General features: G+C 47.2%; 1 protein-coding gene across 1 annotated transcript in view; it reads left to right on the forward strand.

Moving 5' to 3' along the window:
* The first annotated feature begins 717 nt into the window (after positions 1-717).
* shdb (Src homology 2 domain containing transforming protein D, b) overlaps positions 718-25,239 on the forward strand; it is a 27,270-nt gene continuing 2,748 nt past the window's right edge. The window contains exons 1-8 of the mRNA XM_008295308.1: positions 718-826; positions 1,446-1,830; positions 3,406-3,556; positions 5,911-6,132; positions 17,090-17,167; positions 17,914-18,088; positions 20,743-20,862; positions 24,097-24,979. Of these exons, the coding sequence (XP_008293530.1) occupies positions 1,501-1,830; positions 3,406-3,556; positions 5,911-6,132; positions 17,090-17,167; positions 17,914-18,088; positions 20,743-20,862; positions 24,097-24,283 (1,263 nt within the window). The 5' untranslated portion in view covers positions 718-826; positions 1,446-1,500 and the 3' untranslated portion in view covers positions 24,284-24,979. The remainder of the gene's footprint in view (positions 827-1,445; positions 1,831-3,405; positions 3,557-5,910; positions 6,133-17,089; positions 17,168-17,913; positions 18,089-20,742; positions 20,863-24,096; positions 24,980-25,239) is intronic.

Below are 25,239 nucleotides of genomic sequence, written 5' to 3' on the forward strand. Positions count from 1 at the left end.
GCATTTAGGGTCTTTTAACAGAGTTAGATGGGCCTTACTCAGATCCAATTGAACAGCCTTGGACACTGGATAATGTGACATCTGTGAGAGGATGAAAAGGCACCAAACAAAGGGGATGAAGCTCAAAAATAGGCTTTATGTTTCCATCAGAGAGGACAAGCTTCAGTGGTTTTGTCATCTTGTGTGAGATGAGGAGAGGTTTCGTGTCCACACTTGTGAAATCTGAATTCTCTTTTGCACCTTTTTACACAGAAGCAGTTTTGTTCAGCCCTCAGGAGCTGCATCCTGAAAGGCAAAGAAAGAAAACCATTTAAATCACATTCACTGAAGCTAAAACATGAAAACTCTCCACTGATGTCATGCGGATAAATAATGTACATGTCTTGGAGCAGATTCGTGCCAAAGCTGGTTCGCTCCCTGCACACACTGGGTTTCTTCATCTCCTGGAAGAGGATGCAGACTGTCTGCTGTTCGCAGCCTTATGATGTACAGATATTTCAATGAATGAACGCTTGGCTGACTGCGAAAGGGAGCAGGAGGAGGTATTCCAGAGGGAATGAAGCGCCTCCCCTTTAATCGCTCGGCTGAGTTTCTCTCTTCACTCGCACGTTTGCCGTCAGTCGCTGGAGGAGCTCCGGTGGATGTCGCTGCTTTGCGCTGTGCTAGAAAAAAGAAAAGAGAAAAGAGGAGCTGTTTCTCCTGTTCTCGAGCTTGTGTGGATTGAAAAGTGGAAGGTTTTGTCACTCTTTTGTGTCGTTTTACTGGCATAGACATGAAGAAACGCGGAATAAAGCGTTCAAAGTGGCTCCGGGACTGAATTGGTTCGGTGAGTGGCTGCGCTTTGGGTGCGCAGCGCTTTCTGGGATTTAAATCCGATGTTTAATTGTTTAAATGAGCTTATTTTCAGGCTCAAGCGAGTCCGCACCGAAGCTAAAATAGTTTTATTCTATTTAATTTAAATTTCAAAGAGAAAAGTTAAAAAGGTGTTTGAATTTAATCGATTTCTTTTGATTCCACATGACTTTTGTAATCGTCTCCTCCAGTCTTTGTCTTTACTTTTATACCACCGTGTTAAAGTCGGGCTTTATTGCTGGGGTGTGAATGTAATTGCAGCCGTTGGGCAAAGTCCAGATGCCACACGTTATTGCTCCCTGCGTAAAACAAAAGGAGTGCGTAAAGCCCAGCTGTCGGTGCGGTTTACTGTCACATGTAAAATCCACACAGAACGTGGTTCTGTGAGCAGCAGGGGATGGTCCCCGCTCAAACCTTATGAGAGGATCAGGACCTGTGGATTAATATTGTCAGAGTGGGAATAGAATTGTTGTTTAATCTTTGGACTGTCTTGTCAGACCATAAAAGCCCCACAGAGCAAATCCAATCACACCATCTCCAGAGAAATAAGGTCAGGCAATAACCCTGTTTCTGTCCCTGTGTGCCCCCTGCAGCCTCCTGCTCTCACTCCACCTCACAGCAGCAGCAGCAGCACGTTTGGAAGCTGCGATGGCCAAGTGGCTGAAAGACTACCTGAGCTTTGGCAGGAAGGTTCCTCCTCAGCCGCCCACTCCGGACTACACCGAGAGCGAGATCCTCAAAGCTTATCGGCTCCAGAGGGACCTCGACTTCGAAGATCCCTACGAGGACTCAGAGAGCAGATCCAGGGGGGAGTCTGGGACGTCCGACCCGGCCACGCCGGTTTACGGATCCCCCATGAAGTCGTCCAGCGTGGACATGAAGTCTCCCAAACACAGACTGATCAAAGTGGACTCCCAGGAGTTGGGGCGCACCAAGATCCTCCTCAGTGCCATCTCCTTAGAGGACCAGCAAGAGCCTGTAAGATTCTCAGCTTTTGTGATGACAAAGTGAGCAGAAGGGGTTGATGGGAAACAAAATAAAAACCACTCTCCCACTTCTCTTTCATCCCGTTTACATCAGCGTGACAGCTTTACTGATCAGGCTCCATGAGCAGGAGAACGCTAATGCATGTCACAAATATGCATTGTTTAAATAAATCACATTACATCCTGTGCAGCTCCATAAATTCACTCGCAGAGATGGAAGAAAGAATTATTGATGGCTTGAGCGGACCACTGACTCATAGAGGGTCACAGTCCCCTGAGTTTATGTCCTTCCATAAATAATGAATGGGGTTTGGTTTTGCAAGCTGCGAGAGAGAAGAGACCCCATATGATGTTCGGGGGCCGGATACGGCGTGGCGATGTTTCAGAGGCCGCTGGGAGGTTGTAATTTATGCCTTTTGGTGCTGTTTGTGTCATCAGGGTTCTGCTGCAGAAAACAGCTGCAGAGAACAAATGAGGCAGATGTTGGGAGAGACTGACTGGGGCAGAGGTATAGGTTTTTACAGGGGGACTGGTCCACGCATTAACTCACATGTGCTGAGTAAGTTAGGGAGTATTTCAGGGGTTTTGCCAGTTAAATCCATGACTCCGCTCACGGAAAATGCTACAAGTGCGAAAACTCCTGAAGTGGATTGAAGTAATAGTCTTAACCGGAGTCAATAGCTCCCCTCTCCGCCCCGCCGCTCTCCCCTTTCTCCTCCCGTTCTCATTAATTTCCCAGGGTCTGTGGAAACCTCCGCACTCTAATTAACATTGCAGATTCCTGTGCATCGATAGATAACCTGTTACAGAATCAACACGGGATTAGGATGTAATTTCAGAAGAGGGGGTGTGTGCCTGTTTAGCTGGAATTTGGAAAGTGATTTCCTTTGTCGTAGAGGCTGAGAGACAAAGGATGTGTGTGTTTCTGGGTTGTTTTTTCTTTACAGTATAAGTGTGTGTGACCATATGGCTGCCTATGGAGCTGTCACGCTGCCAGGTGACCGCTGTTTCCCTCCTGCGCTCGCATGAAGGAACAAATGCTACCGACCAGATTTCTCCCTCTTTAATCTCTGCAGTCTCTCCTTCCAGCCAAAAAATGAGATCAGACCGGGACAGGAGGCTTTCTTACAACATCATAGTTTCTTCTTCGGTGTTGTTGTGGTGTCGTGATATCATGAAGGTTCTTTATCCTGGAGTGGCTCGACTCCAAAGTTTTGGATCAGGCCATTCAGTGAACACATGATTCCTTCTCACCTCGTCTGAATTTTCCTAATTATCAGGAAACACTTGCGTCCTCGGATGCTTAAACTCGAGCGTCTCATTCAGACGTTTGATGTGCAGCTCTCACAAAAATGCTAATAAGAGAAGGTGGCTGGAAGCAATTACATCGCACCGTTTTCATTTTGGCTCATTTTCCTGCACATGTGCCTCCGAGAGAGAAATATTTTTTAAATGGTTTTATTCATTATATTGAGCTCGTTCTTTTTTTTTTTTCACGCCCCCTCGAGGGATGGAGTTAATGTTCCGTAACAAAGCGCTCCTTCTTCACGACTGTTTTGTCCTTCAGGTGGTGCCGTCTGCTCCGCTGGCGGGGGACACGGATTACTCGGACCCGTTTGACGCCCGACTGGACCACCGAACAGAACCGGACCTCAGGCCCGTTCCCTGTGAGAACAACGGCTACATGGAGCCATATGAAGCCCAGAGGGTCATAACAGGTCAGTGGAAGGCTCTAATCCCAGGATGCTGAGCTTGTTGCATGTTTTTGTGATCTTTTATCTCCTCCCACAGTGATCCTAAACATGCATATAATTAATTCAGACGCGTAATATGAGAGTAGCTGGACATCCTAAGGGGTTAATTCCAAAGCTCTTACCTGAGAGTCAGGTATTATATTGCATTTCAGGCATATTAAATCATGAATAAAATATGCAACTGCACCATTATGTGGAATTTGTCAGCGATTTTTTTGAGGTGATCAATAACATTATCTGTCTTTATTGCTCCTCTTTCTTTCCCGGTGAAGTATTTTGACATTAATGCCAGATGCGCTGCTGCTGGGCCTTTTTATTTGCCAGTCGACGGTTCCTCTCCGCCGTGTTTCCCTTCATCACACCTGGATCGACCCTCAGCCTCCATGAAATGCTCCTTTAAAGAGTCTATCCAGTCCTGGCCTCCCACCCCCTCCCTCCTCTCCCAAGTGATTTTCTCCCACATCGTCTAGCTCCCATCTATCGTTTTCCATTTGTCTCTCCTCCTCTAACATCTCTGTCTGCCTCCCCTCACCCCCTCTGCTCTCTCCCTGCTCTGTCTCAGTCATTCAGTGTAAAAGGCCTTCCCCCCTCCATCCCTGCTTCCTCCATCTCTCTTCATCTCGAGGGCTCTCCCTGGCCCTGAGGGGAGTCTCTGGCTGTCACTCTAATTTGTCCTTTAGCGGCTTTCATGCCCCGTCCTCTCTCTCCCTCTCTTCCCGGTGACATTGGCGCTGCCCTTTTTGCTCGTCAAATGAAGTTCATAATATCGGGCCGTAAGTGAACGTCCCCTTTCCTCCTCAAACTGAGGAACCTTGAAGAAAATCTTTTTGTCGCCGCAGCTGGATGGAGCCGTTGGGGAGATTAGATTCACAGCGGTGATGGCGGAGCGTTTTGCAAAGCATTATCGCAGCTCTTTCATTGACTTTGAATCGAGGCTGTCACTCCGGGGCCGTCTGTCTGCCGGCTTTTGTCTGTCTGTTGTTGCTCATTAGAAAAACAGCAGAGCAGCAAAACAGATGTGAGATCGGAATAGTAATTATCTCTCAGCAAAGACTGTCCTGAAGAGACACCTATGTGCTTTGCAAAACTTTGCTTTCAGAAGGCTCCGGTGCTCTCAGGTGGTTTTGTTCCATTAGATGCTGATCTCCTGGCTGGTACACATCTGCATGTTGCCGTCAATCTGTCAAATTGCTGTTTTCCTTCCCCTCCAATCCCACCACACCTCCTGCTGCTGTTTTCCTGTGGATTTCAGATTTTTATTTCCTCCGTGGCTTTGTATTTTTTTTTTTTATCTCCCGACCTTCATCTTCTCCACTCCGGGCTGCAGCGACACGGCGGGTTCCCGGTGCAGGTAGAGCAGCGTTCAGCCCCGCTGTGCTTCTGTCTCAATGACTTAACATCAAATGCTGACAGTCCCCTGTCTCCCCCTGCTCCAGCATCACCCTCCCACCCTCGTTTCCTCGCTGCTTCCCTTCCCCTCCTGCTCCTCACATCCTCTCCTCCTCACCTCCCCTCCCTCCTTTATAACCTCGGGGCCCGTCTCCCCCAGGGCCTCCCCACCACTTGGTCACCATGGTGATGGTTAACCAATAGCAGCGTCTTGTCGTGTGAAGGTTAAAGTTTCTCTCTGCATTTCACCGGTGAACCTTTCCATTTCGTAACCTTCCCTTCTCACCTAAGTGCATCAAGAAGATGCCGACTCTCTCATTTCTCCTTCTCCTGTACCGCTCGTTTTTCTAAAGGGGTCAGCAAATCAAACGCCTACCGACTGCCGCAAGCACAGAAGCTCCCATCGATGCATTTTCGAAATAAGATTTTATCCTCTGGCTCGGATCAATAGTCTCAAAGCCTTTTATCTCACGGTCATATTTGACTCCACATAAAACAGCCGCAGGTGCCGAGAAGCATTTGTTGGTTGGAACCCGCAGAGAAAGTGATGAAAATGTTAACAAGGGATTGCGGATGCTTTTTTTTTCTTGAGCCGTGCTCGATCGCTGCTGGGATTCAGGTTGGACAAGAGGAAGAGGGGGAGTCGACTGTTGCTGCTCAGCATCCAGCCCGGGGCCTTGCTAAGCCCCCCATATGGGATTCTGAGCCCACGGCAAGCTGTGCAAACATAATTTGTCCCTCTTCTCTAATTCTAGTCATGTCAGAGCTCAACAGGCTCTTTTTGTTTGAATTTTTAATGCACAATAATATTAGCTTCTTCTTCTTCTTTCTTTTTTTTAGAGGAGCTTCATTGCTACGATCAAATATTAGTTCTTAATATTCTACAAATCCATGAATGTTTGTGTCTTATTTGTGTTTTTCTGCAACAGAGCTGCAGCGTGGCACGGCAGGAGGACGCTCACGAGGAGGCGTGCAGCTCTATGACACCCCCTACGAAGACGAGCGAGGCCAGAGATCGGGTTTGATGTACGGAGAAGCTCCGGAGGAGGGCAAGGAGAGCAGCAGGCTGCCGCAAGACGACGAGAGACCGGCCGACGAGTACGACCAGCCCTGGGAGTGGAAGAAGGACCACATCTCCAAAGCCTTCGCAGGTATGATTGCGGTACCCTTGGTAGTAAAGTCCACAAAAACCGAAGAGCAGCAAAGACTGACAACGGCAGATAATCAATAAGCTCCCAGTGGACGGGGTCACTTGTCTCTGCTTTTTTTTTTTTTTACTGGAATACCACAACAGCTGTAAACGTCCAAATTCTCCAGAAAATATATATTTTTATTGCATTTTAGATCATATTTGAGCTTCATTTTGTACTTAAAATGCCAGATTTAAGGAGGATTCATGGGTTTGAAGAGGCGGTGAATCACAAAACGCTCCTCGTGCTTGGATTCTCTGATTTCTTTTGGCTCTTTCAGCTTCGATCAATAAACAGCCTCCAAGAATAAAGGCTGTTTTGCCAAATAAAAATTTTTTTTTTTTTAAAAAAGCCCACACACTGGCGATCATCCACTGTATTAAGGTGTCTGTGAAGCAAAACAATGAATCCCTACAGCTAACGACAGGAGCCTCCTGGAGCTTCAGGCTGGCACCAGGAGGTCTCTCACAAAGCAGATTTTTCAAAGGGATTATTCATTAGAAATAGAGGAAATGATCAAGACCAGGGCGTTTTTTAAAGGTCAGAGCCTCTGCAGCAGCACCCTACTGCCGATGGTGGAATAACCACCAAACCGTTCTGACCTTTAATGTCGTATTGCCCCCCCCCCATCATCATCATCATCATCATATCTTCAAAGCTCCCTTTTTAGCGGGGAGTGGAGAGTGTTGTGACCCTCGCCGGCGCAGCTTGAAGGACACATTTCTCTCTTTTTCCATTCGCCTTCTGGTGACTATTGATTTGGTGCTCTGACACGTGTGAGTGGCTGCAGTCACAACAACCTCTGAGATGTTCATCAGAGCTGACTGAGGCGACCCGTGTGCCGCTACGAGTCAAAAAGAGCACATCAGCTTTCTCTCACATTCATTATATTATCTGCACTTTTAGGATTCTTGTGTTTTAGGTTGCACTTGCAGTTGGCATCACATCCCTTTGTGCTCCATGTAGTGGATGTAATTAGAAGCAGGGAGTGAAGCAGAGACGGGGAGTGATGAAGAAGCAGGAGGGGACGGATAGATCATTTAGGAGTGGATCAGTGTGAGGCATGCAAGGCCAAGTTGGCTTAATTGAGCTGCATCTCCAAGTCACCAAGGTCAAGGTGATGGGATAATAAATCAACCTCGCCTCGTCTCCCTCCCTCCCCCGCGTGGTGCCCTCCCCTCTTTTCTCAGTTAATTACATGCCTACATGTGCGTGACTGATCCATTGCTAATAAGATAGCCGCGGTCAGCACGCTCGTGTCTGAATTTACGTCGTGCTCGAATCGCGCCAGCAGCAAGGAGACCTTGTAAGTTATGTGGGAGTGAAGATCACCTCTCACCTACTTAGCACTTACTCCCGCTTTAGCCGCCACTTTCTTCCTCTCCAGGTTTCTCGTGCCACATGCACTGAGCGCGCTCCTGCAGCGCGGCGCTTACAGCAGCGTTAGACAAACGCAGTGGAGGGAAACGCTTGTGCAGCTCCAGTTGTCCGACTCCTTGTTTTTTCCATTTGGAGTCAGCACTCTGAGCCGGCGTGCTGTCTGTCTGAGCAGACCAAGGCACTGGAGTGTAAACACACAAACAGTATTTTCCGTTCTCACATTTAATCCATATTCCCAGACCCTCGCAGCGTTGCTAGGCACAGGCCCCCACACGCCAGGGTGGGGAGGAAGAGATGGGGGAAAGATGGAAAGAATGAGAGAAGGGATAGAGAGGCTGCTGAAAAGGGGACGCCCAAGGTTACGGTGGCGGCTCGCTGGATGTTTGCGGAGCCCCGGTGCGACACTGGGGAGGGGCAGTGAGGAGTATTAATGGTCGGGGGCCGAGGCGAGGTGAGGCGAACTGAGCGGAGGGGGAGCCGGGGCCGTTGTGGCGGGGTGCAATCAGTCATCCGCTAACACAGGCGCACTCCCTCACACAAATACCCAGCGCCGTGGTGACAGGGCCGTCCCCTCAGCGCTCCCGCCCGCCCGCCACATGTGACACCCTCACTCAGATAACCTGCTACAGGGCCAACGGGGGGCGGGGGGGGCATCACGATCTGCCAGCAGCCTCTCATCATCACACACACACACACACACACACACACACACACACACACACACACACACACACACATGTGGATTCTCAATGAGGTTTCCCAGCTCTGATTATCACCCGGCACCTAATTCAAGGGTGCGAAGAGGTTGTGTTGGCGCAGATGAGTGTGAGGGGAGGGCGAGGGGAGGGCGTGGGGAGGGGGCGCCGGTGCATATGGTACGGTGATTTTTGCATGCATTGCAGGAGCTTCTCGACAGAAGATCCCTGATTAGTTTAAAGGCAATCTGGGTGAATATCGAACACCAGCACCGGCTTGGAGCTCCTTTCATTCTTCTTCCTGTAGATTGAACGAGGTGCTGGAAACACTGATCAGAGGTTTCGGTCCATGTCGACATGAAGGCGTTACGATTAGGCCAAATGTCGTGGCCGATATTTGCCATTTTTCCGATTATTGGTACCAGTATTTTTTTGGATGTTTTTAACCAATTTATTGATAAATTAGACGTGCTGCTTCTCTGTCTGTCGTCACTCTGCGGTCTCAGAAATGTCTCTCTCTGCACAAACTGTAGAAAAAACATAAAAACACAAAAACACAAGCCATCGCCAAAACATCAGGAATGAGCTCTTCCCACAGTGGCTAATGCTACGCTAACGGCTAGCTGTTAGTTAGCAGGCAGCCACAGATGAACCTGAAACAGTGTCTGATAAACAATAACTAATAATCCTTTCAGATATGAGCCTTAGTGGGCAATAAAAATTATAAAACACTAAAATATTAATAAAATAGAGCCGAGCAGCAGATGTAGCTGCAGCAGACAAACTGATCAGTCTCAGCTGATCTCACATTAAACGTCCTGATTCAATCACTCCTGTTTCTATTTTACATATTCAGATAGGAATCCTGGTTATCACAGGCTGTTAAAACATTACATGTAATCTATATCAGCTCAGAAGATCGTCATCTGTCTTTCTTGATTATCAATCATCGGCCGTGAAAAACCCACATCGCTCCATCCCTAGAAAGCATCATGCAGTCGCTGCAGATTTGTCGGCTGCACATCCGCGGTGCTAATCTGCCGTTCCACCACATCCCAAAGCCGCTCTACTGGATTAATATCTGGTGACTGTGGAGAGCATTGAACTCATTGTCATGCTCAAGAAATCAGTTTGAGATGATTTGAGCTCTGTGACGTTCCAGCAGGTTGTTTCTGGTAGTCGTCAGAATATGGACCACTGTGGTTATAAAGGGATGGACAGCAACGCTCAGGGAGGCTCTGGTGTTTAAGCCATGCTCAGCTGGTGCAAAGGGGCCCAAAGCGTGCCAAGAAAACATCCCCCACACCATTTAACCACGAGCCATGCTTTCATTTCACACCAGATTCTGACCAGACGATCAGCAGAAACCGAGACTCATCGTTGGTCCAGTCTTCTGATGCTGAATTCTGGTGAAACCATGTTAATGGTGATGCAGCTTTCTGTTTGTAGCTGACAGATGCTGCACCTGGTTTGGTCTGCTGCTGCACGTCTACGTCTCTGATTGCACGTCTGCATATACGAGGTTGTACCGAGTGGTTGTCTGAGTCACAGTCGCCTTTCTATCATCTGGAACCCATTTCTGTTTTCGCCCAGAGAACTGCCTCTTAATGGATATTTCCTGTTTCTCTGTAAACCCTGGAGATAGTTGTGCATGAAATCCTCAGCAGCTTGGTGACAGCAGCCCATCTGACTCCAACAACCACGTTCAAAACCACTAATTCACCCCTTCTTCCAGATTCTGATGCTCAGTTTACGTCTACCTGCTGAAGTGCATTGAGTTGCTTCCATGTGATTGAGAAATAAGCACTGAATCCACTTCTGAGAGCTTTCTGCTGCCCGAGGAGTCGGACGCCACGGGCCTCTGTCAGTCCGCTGGGTTTTAATTACAGTGTTAGAGAGCTGTCACCAGTCACAGCCGTCCAGCTCAAATTACAGCAGTCATTAATTCCTGGATGTTAATAGACAGTCCAGCAGCCAGAGATCGCCCCGGTAGCCATTAGGCATTATTAGCAAGCTAATGAAAGGCATCATCTTATTAGCTCTCAGATGACCACACCTAATGAACAGCTGAGTGAGTGTTTCAGGTGTTCTTCAGCGTCCACAACAGCAGCTTTGAGCCGTTCCATGCCGGCGATGAGCTGTGTTGGAGAAGATGATGAGAGAGCCGCAAATCAACTGGAAATCTGGATGGGGAAGGTGAATGAATAACATTGCCACCCCCAGCAATTACTGTTATGGTGCCATTGAGTGAAGCACTTATCCTCCACTTGTTCCAGTGCAGCTGCTCATTAGGCAGCAGAAAGAGGCTGGGACTGTGCACAGAGTCGTGTTCGTCCTGAAAGCGAGACGCTGGTGAAAGGTGCAGGTTCAGATGAGCAGCGCTAACAGACATGAAGGTGAAGCTGCTTTTCTGTTTTTATTTTCCTTTTCAGATGCAACGTTTCTAATATTCAAATCAGCTTTATTTCATAGGAAGGCGAAGAAAACGACACGTACGTACGAACTAGACTCTCTCTTTGTGTTTTAAACCATTCTCACGGCGAGGCAGGAGGAACGGCATCATTTGGCCTGACAGACAGAAACGTCCTCCCACTGAATGGACGTCATCACGTTCTGTCCGGATGTTTGAAGCTCGCCAAAGAAATAAATGAATCCGAATGACTTCCTCCACTTAATGAAATAATGATTCTCCAGAAGGCTCTCTGGTTCTGGGTTAGCACCAATCTCCATCTTCTAACAACCAAAAGTTCTGTTTTATTTGGTCTGATGGCAGGTCGTAGCGTAAAATAATGTCAGCGGCGACTAACGATCGTTTCCATTATTCTGCAGATTATTGTCTGAATTAACTGATTCATCTTTTGGTCGTTAAACATCAGCGTCCTGCAGTACGCTGCTGACCAAGAACCCAAAATGCTTGTTTAAATTTATATTTAAATAGAATTCATCAGAAATGCTGCAGATTCTTACAGCGGACTGTATTTGCTTCAGCAGCTATCAAGTCCTGTTACCAGAGTGGAACCAGGGGGGTCCACAGAGAACTGTCCTGAAGACGGTACCTTGAAGAATCTGTTGTTGCTGAAGTTCTTTGGTGAGCTGATTACGGTGCTGAAAGGAAACGTTTTTTGATGGTTTTTAAGGCAACCTTTGGGAGTCTGTTTAAAGAAATAGTTCTTTTAAACATCTCTTGCCACAACACGATGGCACTCAACTAAATAACAAAGGTTCTAACTGGAAAAGGGCATCACTGCGAAGAACCAGTTTCCAGTTAGAACCTTTATTTTTAAGCTTAGTGCCATGGTGATGCTGACATTTTTGGTTTTTAGTCACATGTTTTGAACGTATGGGATGATTTGCTGTCGGATCTGGTTGCTGGTTTCGGTGCCTCTTAGCTTCTCTACTTTTCTTCATCATCAGATCAGAATTCTGATTCTTTAAAACATCAAACCAGCTTCGCGTTGTCACCGTTAGCATTTAGCTCAAAGTGCCTCAGCGCCAAGTTGTGCATTTCTTTGTGTGTCGTCTTAAATGGCAGCAGAGTGAGACGGCAGCCTTCAGAGGAAGCAGATATTGTTTGCGTCTCTGCTGTAGTGTCGCGCTTCCACATGAAAACTGAAAGAAGTTGTTGTGCAAACAGTGAGAAGAGGAGCATTCATGGCTGGAGACTTTGGGAGCAGTCGAAGAAGCGATTACTAACGATTTGAAGAGATGAGATACAGACACAACAAAGAATTATTTTAATAGTTTTACTACATTAGACTGTTTCCTGTGAATGTCGCTGCAGGCCGGATGCTGAAAGGTGTCTGAAAGTGTTACGGAGCAGCACAGAAAGCTCAGTTTAGCGAAGGCTGCAGAGACACCTTGACAGATGGTGTGTGTGCGCTGCGTCTGCATACTTGTGCTTTGACAAGACGAGGTTTCTGAGCTACGTACAGTGTGTGAGTGGATGTGTGAGTCTAGATGTTTGTGTGCATGCAGACAAACATGCAAGCAAGTGGGGGGGGGAAAGAAAATGAGATTTCCATTCCTGGATTGATGCTGCTCTCTGTGGCTCTAAGCAGGCCCTGGGGGCATCTGACCGGCCTCTTCATCAATTTACTGGCACAGTAGAAGGACTGTGGCTGCTCTCACCTCCTTCTGTTTTTTTTTCTCTTCTCTCTGTCACATTTGCTCCCTCCTGTCCCTTCCTCTCTCTCCTGCCACTTGCTGATTTTCTCTCTCCTTCAGCCCAAACCTTCACTGACATTAATGGGGAGACATGTCCTTTGTGTACCCCCCTCCCAGACCATGATGAGCGATGGAGGGGGATGATAGAAGTGGAGCAGGGCGCGACAGGAAGAGGAGAGAGGGAATATGGAAAGAGCGATAATGCCCCACTTAGAGGGGAAATAGGTGAAGGAGGAGTGATGAAGAAAGAGGGATGTTCAGCACAAAAGAGGGAGACGGGCCGAATCCACAGGGGAGTGGATTTAATGACTGTCTGGAGAACGGATACGCCGAGAAGGTTCTACAGAAACGCACCATGCTTTTAAAATTAAAATCAATATGGTGCAGATTCATATTGAAAAAGGGAAACTTGTGTGAATGCCTGTTGGGTTTTGTCCCCTGTGGCTGACAGAAGGGGGTAATTGTCGGTCCTTATGGGGCTTTTTTTTTTGTTTTTTTTTTCCTAAACCAGGCCTTTTGTGCGCAGAGAGACGGGATACCAGGGGTGTGTGGAAAACAGATGTCTTCATTAATGGACCTAATGAAGCTGCTCTATTGTCTTTGTCTGCTCCTCCTTAATTATGAGGACACAGAAAACAGCTGGTGTGCTCGAAAAGTCAGCTATCCGTCACCCAAGTGTCCTCTGTGAGCAGCACAGGAAGGAAACCTGCTCTGGTCAGTCCTCCCCTCCTCAGATCGCATTCGCTAATCGTTAGCAGGTAGTGAGAACACAAATTGCTGTCACCTGTTCCAGCATTTGGGGTAAAAAACGGGAGAAAAGCACTCTGCTGTTTTCAGCATAGATATGTCTTTTACATACAAATCAGAGGCGTGAGCGTGCCGCTGTCTAACCAGCCTGGTGAGCCTCATTGTGTCGTAGTGACGAACGAAGCGCAAACAGCCATCTGTGGATGACAGGCTCCCATTAGAAGTGAATGGAAGCCAGATGTTCCCCGCTAGGGAATGAGTGACATGGTGTGAGATTGTGTGCATGCGTGTGTGAGTCCTTTGTTATCAAAGCCAGGAGCTCCCACACGGTTTGCATGTGTGTTAGAGTGCACGTCCAGGCTTTGCAGCAGAGGGAGTGAGTGCATCTTATGCTCAGAAATGAAGACAGTGTAGGACTAGTTGGCTTCATGGAGTTGTAATTTGTGCCCTCATGCAGTAATGTACATGTGGGTTAACCTTAAGACAAAGATTATTCTGATCATCTGGATGACGACACGTTCCATCCTCCGATTCTGAACCTGTTTTCAATCATAAAGCCCAAAAGTGTGCCAGTGCATGAAGGCCACAAGCTGCAGCTCGTCTGATCAAATCTGCTAATTTAGCATAAACACAAATGAAACTCGTACTTGCCAACATTAGGATGTAAAATAAGGGACTGTGTTGTGTGGTTGTGCACCGTGGTGTCCGTCACCCTCATCGCCGTCCCCACATCGATCACATTCACACGTGGGCACACAGTGAATTCCAAAATCCCACAAGTCAGCCACTTGTTCTAAAATATGATTGAAGCAAGGATTGGGTTGAGTAGCTCCAGAGTCAGCCCGACCTCCCTGGGAGCCGGAGCCACCTTCTGCTGAGGGGCCTCCGACTGACCCGTGAGCCATGTAACTCGTTTCTCACTGTCACACCTGCCACCCAGTACTCCCATTACTATCCCACCTCCTGTAAACCAGTTTGCTCCGTGTGTCGGACTCAGCAGACCTCCAGTCCGGTGTTCATCTTTCATGAGTCCGGAGTTGTGACTAAACCCCGACGGACTGAGATAATTATTATCTTGTTTTAGAATGATGTGGATCCTCGAGGAGCGCCGTCACACTCGTGTGTTATCTGGACGGTTTTCACAGAAGTTGCTTCTCCAAATCTCCAGTTTCATTTCCTGCGAGCTCATATGAACACCAGTTTGTGCGCGACGTGATTTATCTTTTCTGAGCTGCAGCTTACAAACATTGTTTTCCGTCTGCGTTTATCAAACCTAATAAAAAGTTGTTTCACGCTGACTTTAGGCACAGAGTCATAGAGCAGCCCGGAGACGTCTGGAAGAACAAGCAGGACACCAACAGACCAAGAGATGCCCTGAAACCCTGGACATCAGCTCACGCTTTGTGCTGTTTACTGGCATCAAACCTGAAGAGAGCAGGTTTAGCTCAGTGCTGCTCCTGCACTTCACTCTTACGCTGTTTTTGTTTTTTCTCTTTTTGTGAGCAGATGTTGGTTGAGGAGGACGACAGAGCACCTCATCCTGCCATCAAAGCTGTGATGGCCCCTTCCAACTTGTGATTATAAATGTATGTTGATGACTTTCTACAGGCTGCAGGTTAAACCACCTTCTGAAAGGTTATAAACAAAGGAGACTTGGGTAGACAGCAGGAACGAACAGTGACATACAGGAGATTCCCAGGAAGTATGGGAGGTACACAAACAGTGTGCTGATATAGATCTGACACAATCTGAAAGATTCATCCTGCCTGAGATTTGCTGCAGTGATGCGAACTCAGCAGCACGTTGATCAGCCTGTGGCAGCGAATCCCTGTGAAGACAAACCGACTGAGCGGTGACCCAACACACACCTGGTAATGTCGCTACAGGAGCCAGACTCAACAATCTGTAATGCGTCTGCCAGTTCCACTTTTCATTCTTGTTTGTTCTTAACAGAACATCTGAGCAGCACTGAGCCTTCAGTGTTGGACCTCCAGAGCCAGAAACTCACTGGTTTTAGTTCCATAATCCAGACAGGGAGCGTTTTCCAGCTCGTATTTAAAGGGATTCAGTCCGATGTCTCCTGTTTCTGTGTAACTTCCATCGTATACAGAGAAGCTTTTGGCTGACGGCATAAAATACAGCAAGTTTATGAAGACATGACCTCAGGGCTCTATTCCTGGTCCGTTACTGTTCTCACTTCTACATTCATGACTCAACCCCTCCTGCTTGGTGCTCCATGGTCCATATTTTGCAGATGACTCAGTTTTATATCCCACCAGGCTCCAACTCATCCCACAGTCTGACTTCGGTCCTTGTTTGTCTGATTATTAATGTTTCATGCTGGAAATGAGACTTCAGTGTCTGATTGGTCTGAAGTGAACCCGGCTGGTTGATGGTTAGTAGTACATGCAACCAAAACACCATCACCAGAGGCTCCACTAGTTTATTGATCTGCTTCAAGAAAGTTGATCAAGAATAATGAAACTGGCTGAAACGAGTCTCGTGTCCGTTTAGACCATGAAGAGTAAAATCTGCTGTTAAAGCTCGTCTGTCTTTAAAGTCGAGCTGAATCCTGCAGACGGGATGCGACAGCAGAAATCATTTCACCACCTCTGGTAGATTTTTAGAACTTTTTCGGTGAGGAGAAATGCAATTATAAGATCTAACAATAAAAGCAGAGGAACGACAACAACCCAGAATCTTGATGGGATTTCCTCCTCCGCCTGTGGCACGCCACCACCTGAGCTTATCGCTCCTTCAGATGGCTGAGCGCATTTCTGATCTGCAATAAATTGTCTTGGGTCCATTTTTTTTTCTCTTTTTCTTTCTTTTCTTGCTTCCCTTCGCTTGTTTTTGTGCGCTCTGTCTTTCCTCTCTCGGTCTTCAGCTGACGATTAGAGGTGTGAAATGTGATGTGGCGGCGGCGGCGGTGTCGGTGTTTCAGATGTGCATGTGGACCTGCGTGTTTGCGTGCACCGAGCAGTGCCAGGCCACACTTTAATCCTGGCTTCGGCGGAGGTGCGGCCCGCTCCAGATGGGGCCATTGTGCTGCGCCATGCATCAATAATTCACGGAGAGCCAGAGAAAGTGGCGGAGTGTGTCTGCCTGCTCAATAATTAACCAGGGAGGGAGAGAGGCATGTATGTACAGCCCAGGTCTCTCTCCAAACGCCCATTCAAATGGCCCCCTTTGATGTCGCGGGCCTGGGGGGTCTTTGGATTTGTCGGCTCATTAAGATGTCACCCCTCTTTTCCTTTTATTTGTTTTGTAATCCGCGAGCAGGAGCCGAAATGTACAGCGCGAAACTGGCAAAATGCATAATGTCCATGTGTGTGTGTGAGAGGCTGCAGTAATGACACGGTGCCGGAGACGCTCGCCTGCCAGCGGCTCTAACGAGCTATTTTCAGTCTCTTGTAGGTAGGACAGTGAAACACTGTTTGTGCCCCCACGCACCTCAGCTGTCACACCGCCAACGAAGCTGCTTTTGTTTTCATTGCATCTGCTTCCAAAGGACCGCTTTTTAAAGAAGTGGATTGTTCAGATGGCTATAAATAACTGAGCCGCTGACTCCTCCTGTTCCGTTTCATCTTCCTTGCTTTCTTTGGTCTTATCTCCCGTGATAAATTACTGTAAATACAGCGTCTGAAGCACTCTGGCTGTGTTTTTCCCACATGTGAGATAAAGTAAGGAGGCAGGAGGTGGAGTGTATTACCTCCTCTGATGACAGGAGGTGTAGTTAACCACATTTCATGACTCGCTGTCACACATGCCGCCTCTCTCACCCTCAGCAGGGATCCCCTTCTCCTCGCTTTGACCTCCTCAGCTTAAAATCACTTCTTCTACATCATCAGCGCTTCTCTTGTTCAAACCCATCAGCTGTCTTCTTACTCCCTTTTTCTCCCCTCCCCGCTTCCCCCTCCTCTCTCTATTAGAAATGAGGGAGTTGTCGGAGTTGCCCTGGCCTGCCCCGGTGGGTCAGCTGGAGGAGGAGCCCCCCGCCAGAGAGCAAGGTGACCTCTCACCCTGAAAACACCACCACTCCCCCTCTTCCTCGCCTTCCTTTATCAGCCTAAACACACACATACACATGCAGTCGGCCTGACCTCCACGACCCACGCTGTTGTCCTGCATCTGCTCCACCTCCACCCTCCGTCCTCCCCCCAGCGGCCTGCATCTGCTGCACCTGCATCCGTCCCTGCCTGTTCCTGCCGATTCCTCGGACGCGGGGAATTGAAAGCGCTCCCTTCTCAGCCATATTCCTCTCTTTGCGTCACCCATGCATGAAAAGCTCTCTGCAAATGAGGACGTCTGCGGCGTTCGTGTACTTAGTAGTGCTGTGGCGCACTTAATGTTTAATTACAAGTTCTCTAGATTGAATTTCACAAAAATCAGGCGCAGGATGGGTAAATAACACTTCAGTCTGTACGTGTAATTTGCTCCAGAGCGGTATTAGTGCAGTCGAGTGATCTGCAAAGTCTGCTGCAAGACAAAGCCGGTCAGAGAAGAAGCGCCTCCGCCTGCCCTCCTGGACTCATAAAAACACTGATGGCGGTAAATGAGGCGATCATTTCGTTGCTGTCGGAGCCGCTGTCCGGTCGAGCGACCCATCCGTGAGAGGTCTCCCTGCTGCATGCGTGGTTTTGTAATAACCGGATGTCTGATGTTTACCGGAGTCCGGCTGAGAGCTTTAATCCCTTTTGATCATACTGCTGTGCAAATAATGTGACTCACTTTTTCTGTCCCTGCCTGCCAACAGTGCAGTTCGATGGCGCAGAGTGGGACCGCTCCTCGTCGCCCACGGACCGGTTGCGTCCCCTGGGGCCCAGGTCCAGCCCGCTGGCGGGTGGCGGGATGAAGTTTCGAATGCCGCCCGAAGGCCTCGCGATGGTGGGGGAGCGAGTGGACCCGACTCTGCCTCTGGAGAAGCAGGTGTATGTACGCTGTCCTTTGTTGAACCCGTAGAAGGTCAGCATCACCTGTATCTGAAGGTCTAAGCCAGGGGTGTCAAACTGTGGTCCTCGAGGGCCGCAATCCTGCATGTTTTAGACGTTTCCCTCTTCCAACACACTTGATTCAAATGATCAGCTCATCATCATCTCTGCAGAAGCCTGATAACGATCCTGATCATTTGAATCAGGTGTGTTGGAAGAGGGAAACATCTAAAACATGCAGGATTGCGGCCCTCGAGGACCGGATGTCGACACCCCTGGTCTAAGCAGATTAAGACGTGTACATGCTTCGATGTTCAATCACTGAGTGTCATGGTTTAACTTAAAATGTGAGCATAAAGGAGCTGCACCTGTCTTAGAAGGAAGATAGCCGTCATGGTAGCACTGGGCTTAAAAATGATATCAGCAGACGTCAGATTGCACCAGAAATAGATTTAATATTTGACCACGTGTCAAACCAAGTCGAGAAACGTTCGATCACATGTTTAAATTCAGTGATCACAGGCTGTACATGTTGCAGTCATGCACATACTTTTATAATACACTGCTATGAGTGTGATGTTGAATATCTGAGGAAGGCTGATGCTGGAGACCCCACAGTCTTGGTCTTGCTATCAATTAAATTACCTTGAATACAGCATAATAATGGAACTGCCCTGTCTTAGAAGAAAATATCAGCAGACATCAAATTATATCAAAAATGCTGTGAAAGGTTCAATATCTGAACAACCTTCAGTCCCTTATCTGACAGAGATGCACGGTTCAACCAGGTTTAAATACATCAACCAAACCCTCATCGTGCAGGTTCTTCTGAAGGTGAATGTAATCATCTGGAGCTTTAAATGTCGCCGACATGCACGTGCATCTATAGTACACTGCTAGGAAAGTGGTTTTGACTATTTGAGGAAAACTGAAGCTGTAGATCCACAAAAACAACCAAATCCTGCTTCAGTGCAGCGCTCTGATCCGTTAGGAGCTTGGACAAAACCAAGCGATTGTGTGTTTGTGGCTCATCGGAGCTCACAGAACTGCACAAGGTTAGAATGAGAACTAATTAAGTCAGAACATTAAAAACACACATTTACTTTGGTCTTAATTTCAGACATCATTGGTGTTATTTATGTGCTGTTTGCGTGCACATAAAAGGCCGTTTTGCTAATGAAATCCAAGCAGGAGACACCCCTTAAGCACAGACTCATGTGACGCCCGCTGTGTCGCGCCCACAAACACACGCGTGTGCGAATTCACTTGAGGATGGTGGTTGATTATTATGCTCCATTAGTCCCTGATGATCTCTCGGGGGCTATTGGGAGCTTTGTGGTTTCCTCCGGCTCAGTTTTAAACAGAAAAACAGCGTCGGTGTCAACCTGTGGCTGTCGGTACACCTGCTTCAGTAAAAGCTCATCACTATGGCAGATGTTCATGGTACCGCTGGGAAGCATCTTAATGACTTCGTTAATCCCTGGATCATGAGGTTGGCTTTTGTAGGTTCAAGAGAAATACCTCAACTATTGGATGGATTGCTGTAAAACGTGGTTGTGACATTCATTGTCCCCCTCAGGATGAACTGCAGTAACTGTAGTGATCCTTTAACCTGCAGCAGCTTGTGTGTCGGCAGGCTGACGGTTTACTGCTGTGATAATAGAGCCCAGAGAGTCATTATATGTTTCTATTAAACTTCAGACGTGTTCATTGTGTTGTACCGTTATTGTACCGGTGACCAATGGTACAAACCGTAGAGCTGATTTTATTTTTTCCACTATGTGACTGTAATTAACCCTCTGAACCCACATTCTTACTCACTGTGGGCTCGTTTTCACTGCAGTAAAAAGTTCTGCTCATTAATGGAAACACCACAACCACGGCTAGAAATAGACAGAATTCAAAAATGTATTATTATTTTGAAAAAAATTATTTATTTTACAAAAAAAAAAAGCTGGAATCAACATTTTTTCCAAAGCCCACAAATGTTACCAATACGGGGAACAAAAAAATAATTAAAAATTAACTAAAGAACTAATTTGAAGACTCAAATTAACACAAACTACAGAGTTTCTAAACGTCGACAGTTTAAAATTACCCATAAATGTCCTGTTACTGTCTGAGATGACTTGAAAAATGTCTAAAGTGGCTCAAAATTCTACAAAAATCACTTCAAATCAGTCTAGAAATGAGTCAAAAATGACTTGAAATTGTTTAAAATTACTCAAAAAAATGCCCAGAATTACTGAAGATTCGTTTAAAGTGACTCAAACGGTGTAACTGGTTCCTCAGAAAGTTCCTGTCAGTGTCTGTCTGTGGTTGGATCCATGTTTCTACTGGAGCGTGGTCTTTGGACGACGTGTCACCAACTGTTGAGGCATCAGTAGAACCTGATGTGTGACCAGAAACGGTTCCAGTTTTTTGCTGTTTTGACCTAAAACCTGTGAAAATGACCCGATTTGAAACCTGCCAGAAATTACTGAATATTTGTCTAAAACAAGATGAAGACTGTTCAGAGAGACTTCAGATCCTCCCAGAGTGAATTAAAACTGTCCAGAATGAGAAGCAAAGTACCTTCAGTCCTTGGAAAAGGTGATAACGGACTCCACATGACCACTTCTCATCGTATGTCATCGGTCTTTGTGTTCGGACAGGTGGTACCACGGCTCGCTGTCACGCTCGGAGGCCGAGTCACTGCTGACGCTGTGCAAAGAGTGCAGCTACCTGGTGAGGAACAGCCAGACCAACCGCTCCGACTACTCCCTGTCTCTCCGGTAAGACACCAACACTCACAGCTGCACCACAACAAGTGGCAGCGAGCGCCTCCGGTGTCAGACGAGCAGCTTCACTGTATAATTGCACATTTCTGCACATTTCTTTCTGCCGTATGACTGAGGAGAGAGTGCAAAGAGTGTGTGAAGCCACCTGAGCTGCTGATCTCATATTGCCGTCTCCCACACCTCTCCATCTGGCTCCCCTCTCCTCCTCCCCTCCACCATCACCTCCGCTTACCATCACCGCTGCTCTGATTCCTCTCCCGATGCTCGTTTGCGGTGCACAATACTGCTTATCTGGTCAAATCTCTCCCTTGCAATTGCTACCACGTCCCATTGTCCTGCCCCGCGTCGTCCTCCATCAACCCTCTGTTCTCGCTGCCTTCGTGGCTGCTCCCTGCAGCCGTCCTGCTCGGCCCCAGCGGGCCCTCTAAGTGGTAATCAGGCAGGTAGAGCACACTTCAGTGCACACATCATCCTCCACATAATCACTAATGAATATGAATTACCTTCTGTGGGACACACGAGGAGGGAATTAGGCAGGGAGAGGGGGAGGGGGGGAGTCGCCGTGTTGTGCTGACATACAAACAAGCTCATGCATTACTCATTTACACGAGCAGAGTGAGTTTGACACGCACACGCGTGTTCGCTCGAGCGACAAGGTCAGTTCTGGTTCTGGTTTCCCAGCCGGCACACGTGAGGTTTGGAAGAAGTGAAATGTCCAGAACATCGACTGAGCTTAAGTTCTTTTGCTTGTTCAGAAGAAAGAACTGGTGTTTGCTGAAGGCGACCTTCAGAGAAACATGACTGGACAATCTGAGCTGTAGCTTCAAGGAAACCCAACGTCTGGTCCAGCTTCTCTGTTTGTTATAAGAACTCTGTCTGTCTGACCGACACGACGAATGCTGAGATAAAAATGCACTGAGAGCCATCACATCTGAAAGACTCTGAGCTTCTGTTCTTTACATGGTTTTAGGCTTAGTGTGCAGAGAGGGTCCAGAAGCAGCGGTTTTGGTCCTGATCAAGTTTTTTTTCACCCAATCATCAGTACTGAGTTTCTGCTGACACAGCGTCCCCAAACCATTTCCATAGGAAGTACACAGTGCTCGCTTTAGTACTTTAAAGTTACTAAAATCAGTTCAGTGTATCTGCTGAAGAACTGAAGAGCTTCCTGCGTCCGTCATGTAGTTTTTATTTCACAAAATAAACAAATAAAATGGCTTTTATCAGATTTCTGTTTAGTGCTGCATTGTGGTAGCAAAACTAGAACCTCAGGTGGTGCAGTAGATGAATCATTCTCCTCCACAACAAAACAACAGCTTAGCTTAGCTTAGCATTTCAAGTACAGCTGGTACACTAGAACGACCAACAGAAATTTCAACTTCACTTCAAAGTGTTGAAGCCAACAGCAGTCAACTCTGATTAAAGACCTTGTATACAAGGTGTAGCACCTATATAGGTGGTCCGAAACCTTGTTGTGCAGCTCTGGTTCTGCAGGTTTATTGCATGCAAACTGGGGAAATTATGGCACTTTTGGCTTTCCGTATAAAAGCTCAGAGATGGTGAAAACCTTCGATGGGCTGTATTCAGTTCCTGTAATCATCCTCCAGCGTGTGTCGCTTCGGTGCAGCCTTTGCCTGAGTTTCCTGAAAGAACCCACCGAGTTCCAGTTTTCACTTCACAGGTGTCGTGTGACATCGACAGCACTGAACGCAGCTCACGTTGAAGACGCTACGACAGGCTGTTGACTCGCTTTCCAGTTTAAAATATTTCACATTGCAGACATTTCATCTGTGGACAGAATCAGACTCACACTCAATGAAGCCAACACTTCAAAATGCTTTGATTACCACAAATCCAGATCAATAGATGGCGTCATTATTGGCCGAGTGTAAAACTGCCTGCTTGTCTCGTACACTGTGACCATCTCTGCTTTGAGGCCATTTACTGGAAGGTTTAAACACAAATATATCACTTTAGCATTTTGTTTGCCATTAAAAGCTGTGTGCATATAGAATTAGAGTTCCAGTTCTACGGTATGTTTTCCTCTTGGTGTTGTTAATCCAGCACTTAGTCAAACCTCTTAGCCAGGTGAGCCGTGGACACTTTAATCCTCACAATACAGTGGTTTAGGTGTTCTGGCTGATCGTGCATCATCACAGGTAGAACAGGTAGTTCAAACTGTTCAAACAACATCCATGTAGGTAGAAAAGGAGACTTTCTCCATTCTAGACAGAAGCTGGAGTTTAGTCTTTATCAGGGCGTTCTTGTTGGTCAGTGAATCTGTTTGTGACGGGAGACGCTGTGATGATGCCAGAATGAGCTGTAGAAGGAACCTTTGTGTGATTACAGCACATGCTGCCTACACTGTGTGGAAAAAACAATCAGCATCTATGTGTTTATTGCCACTGGTGTTATCTCTCCTTGGAAAGTGTGAACCACACCTACCTCAAGAGTGTGAACAATGGAAGGAATGACTGTTTACTGGAGTCCAGTGAGTCAGAACCGAAACAGGCGTTCCTGCCAGATTTAAGCCAACATGTATTGTGAAGGTGGAGTGGGAGGTTTGTAATATTCCACCACATACAAAGAGTCCATAAAACAAACCGGACTGGTTGAAGTCCGGCGTCTGAAACGTCTCGGCGCTCTGCGGGCCGGAGAGACGACACGCCGCCGGATGTTTGTAGTCACAGCGAGCGCTTTTGGTTTCACTGCTCTTCAAAATTTAATTTGGTTTACTAGAACAATGACAATTATGGTGACCGGTTGCAGCCTCGTCGTTCCCTCTGCGTCTATAATTAGACGTACATCATGACGGCTGGCTGGCTCTTAAAGGGGAAGCGCCGCCGCGGCTGCTGCGCTTAAAGGGGAGGTGCGGTTCTGGGCTCAGACACTTTCACAGTCCACAGCATCCGTCTCTGACTCTCAGACTTCTCCTCCGTGTGTTATTACTCCGCTCATCCATTCATCACAGCGTCGCCTTCCTTCCTAATTTGTGACACGCTGTTAAATGTTGGTCAGAATCATGACCTGACGGTGGAGGGAAGACGTGGCCATAAATCCGGCTGTCGCTTCCACTGTGTCATTATGTGACAAAGTGTGTGGAAGGCTGTGCGATGTTTTATGTGGCCCACATTTCATGTCATCCCTCGTTTCTCCCCGACCCTTCTTTCTCAGTGCCTCCCACTCTCCCTTTGTCTCTTGACTCAATCCATATTTTTTCTCCCCTCACAGGAGCTGCCAGGGTTTCATGCACATGAAATTCACTCAGTGTAAAGACGGCAAGTACATCCTGGGACAGAACAGCCCGCCCTTTGACACCATCCCAGAGGTCATCCACTTCTACACCACACACAAACTCCCGATCCGAGGCGCCGAGCACCTCTCCCTGCTGTTCCCGGTGCTGGTTCAGACTCTCTGACTGACCCGGGTGCTCCTTGCTGGACCTCCTGGACTTCAGACACTGAAAACATGAATGTTTGACGGGCTCTTCCCGGTGCTGTCTTCTTGTTTAGCTGGACTACTGTTGAGGGTCTTCACCCACCACTGCTGTCATACATGTGCCAAGTGTCTCTAACATCCGGGGGATCGATTCTCATGAAATGCAATACCTGAACTGTAGACACCTTTGCTGTGACTCCTCTCTCTCATTCTCCTTCCTAAACCAAGGGGCTGACTTCAGGACATCTATAATTCTCCATTTGATTGCATTTTTCCCTCAGAAATGCGGTGGATGTAGGCAGAGCTGGATCTGGGAGAAAGTCTGAAATTTCTGAATGTACTGGTCCCCCAGTTCGAAGCCGACTGGCAGAAGACTGGGATTAAATTATTGCTGTTCCACAAAAGCACCGGGTAAAAATATTGCTGTTGCTAGGTGAGCACCTTGCCGGTCATGGTCAGGGCTTTCCCAGCCTTTAGAAGACGTCGGAGCAACACCTGAACGGTTTCACGCAAAGCCGAATAAACTGAAAATTAAACCGAAAGTTCACCTCTCTGGAGGGAAAGGACCATTTTCTGGCTTAAATTTCCAGAGTTTGGAAGTCTGGTTTGTAGCCTGAAAGGTGGAGTCTGCAATTCTACAGAAAGCTGGTGATGTTTAGCTCGTTAGCATTTTTAAATATCCAATCCAATCCAATCCAACTTTATTTGTAAAGCACTTTCAAAACAACCACAGTTGAACAAAGTGCTGTACACAATAGAATAAAAATACATTTAAAATACAAATTAAATTAAATTAAAAGACATAAGACAATGACAAGCATACAATAGAAACAATAAAATGAAATAAAATAAAATCAACAATTCACTATGTGTCAAAGGCCAAGGAAAATAGATGGGTTTTAAGAAGTGATTTAAAAACAGACAAAGAAGAGGCCT

This window comes from Stegastes partitus, unplaced genomic scaffold (genome assembly GCF_000690725.1).
Source record: "Stegastes partitus isolate 25-593 unplaced genomic scaffold, Stegastes_partitus-1.0.2 Scaffold1037, whole genome shotgun sequence".
NCBI classification, from domain to species: Eukaryota; Metazoa; Chordata; class Actinopteri; family Pomacentridae; genus Stegastes; species Stegastes partitus.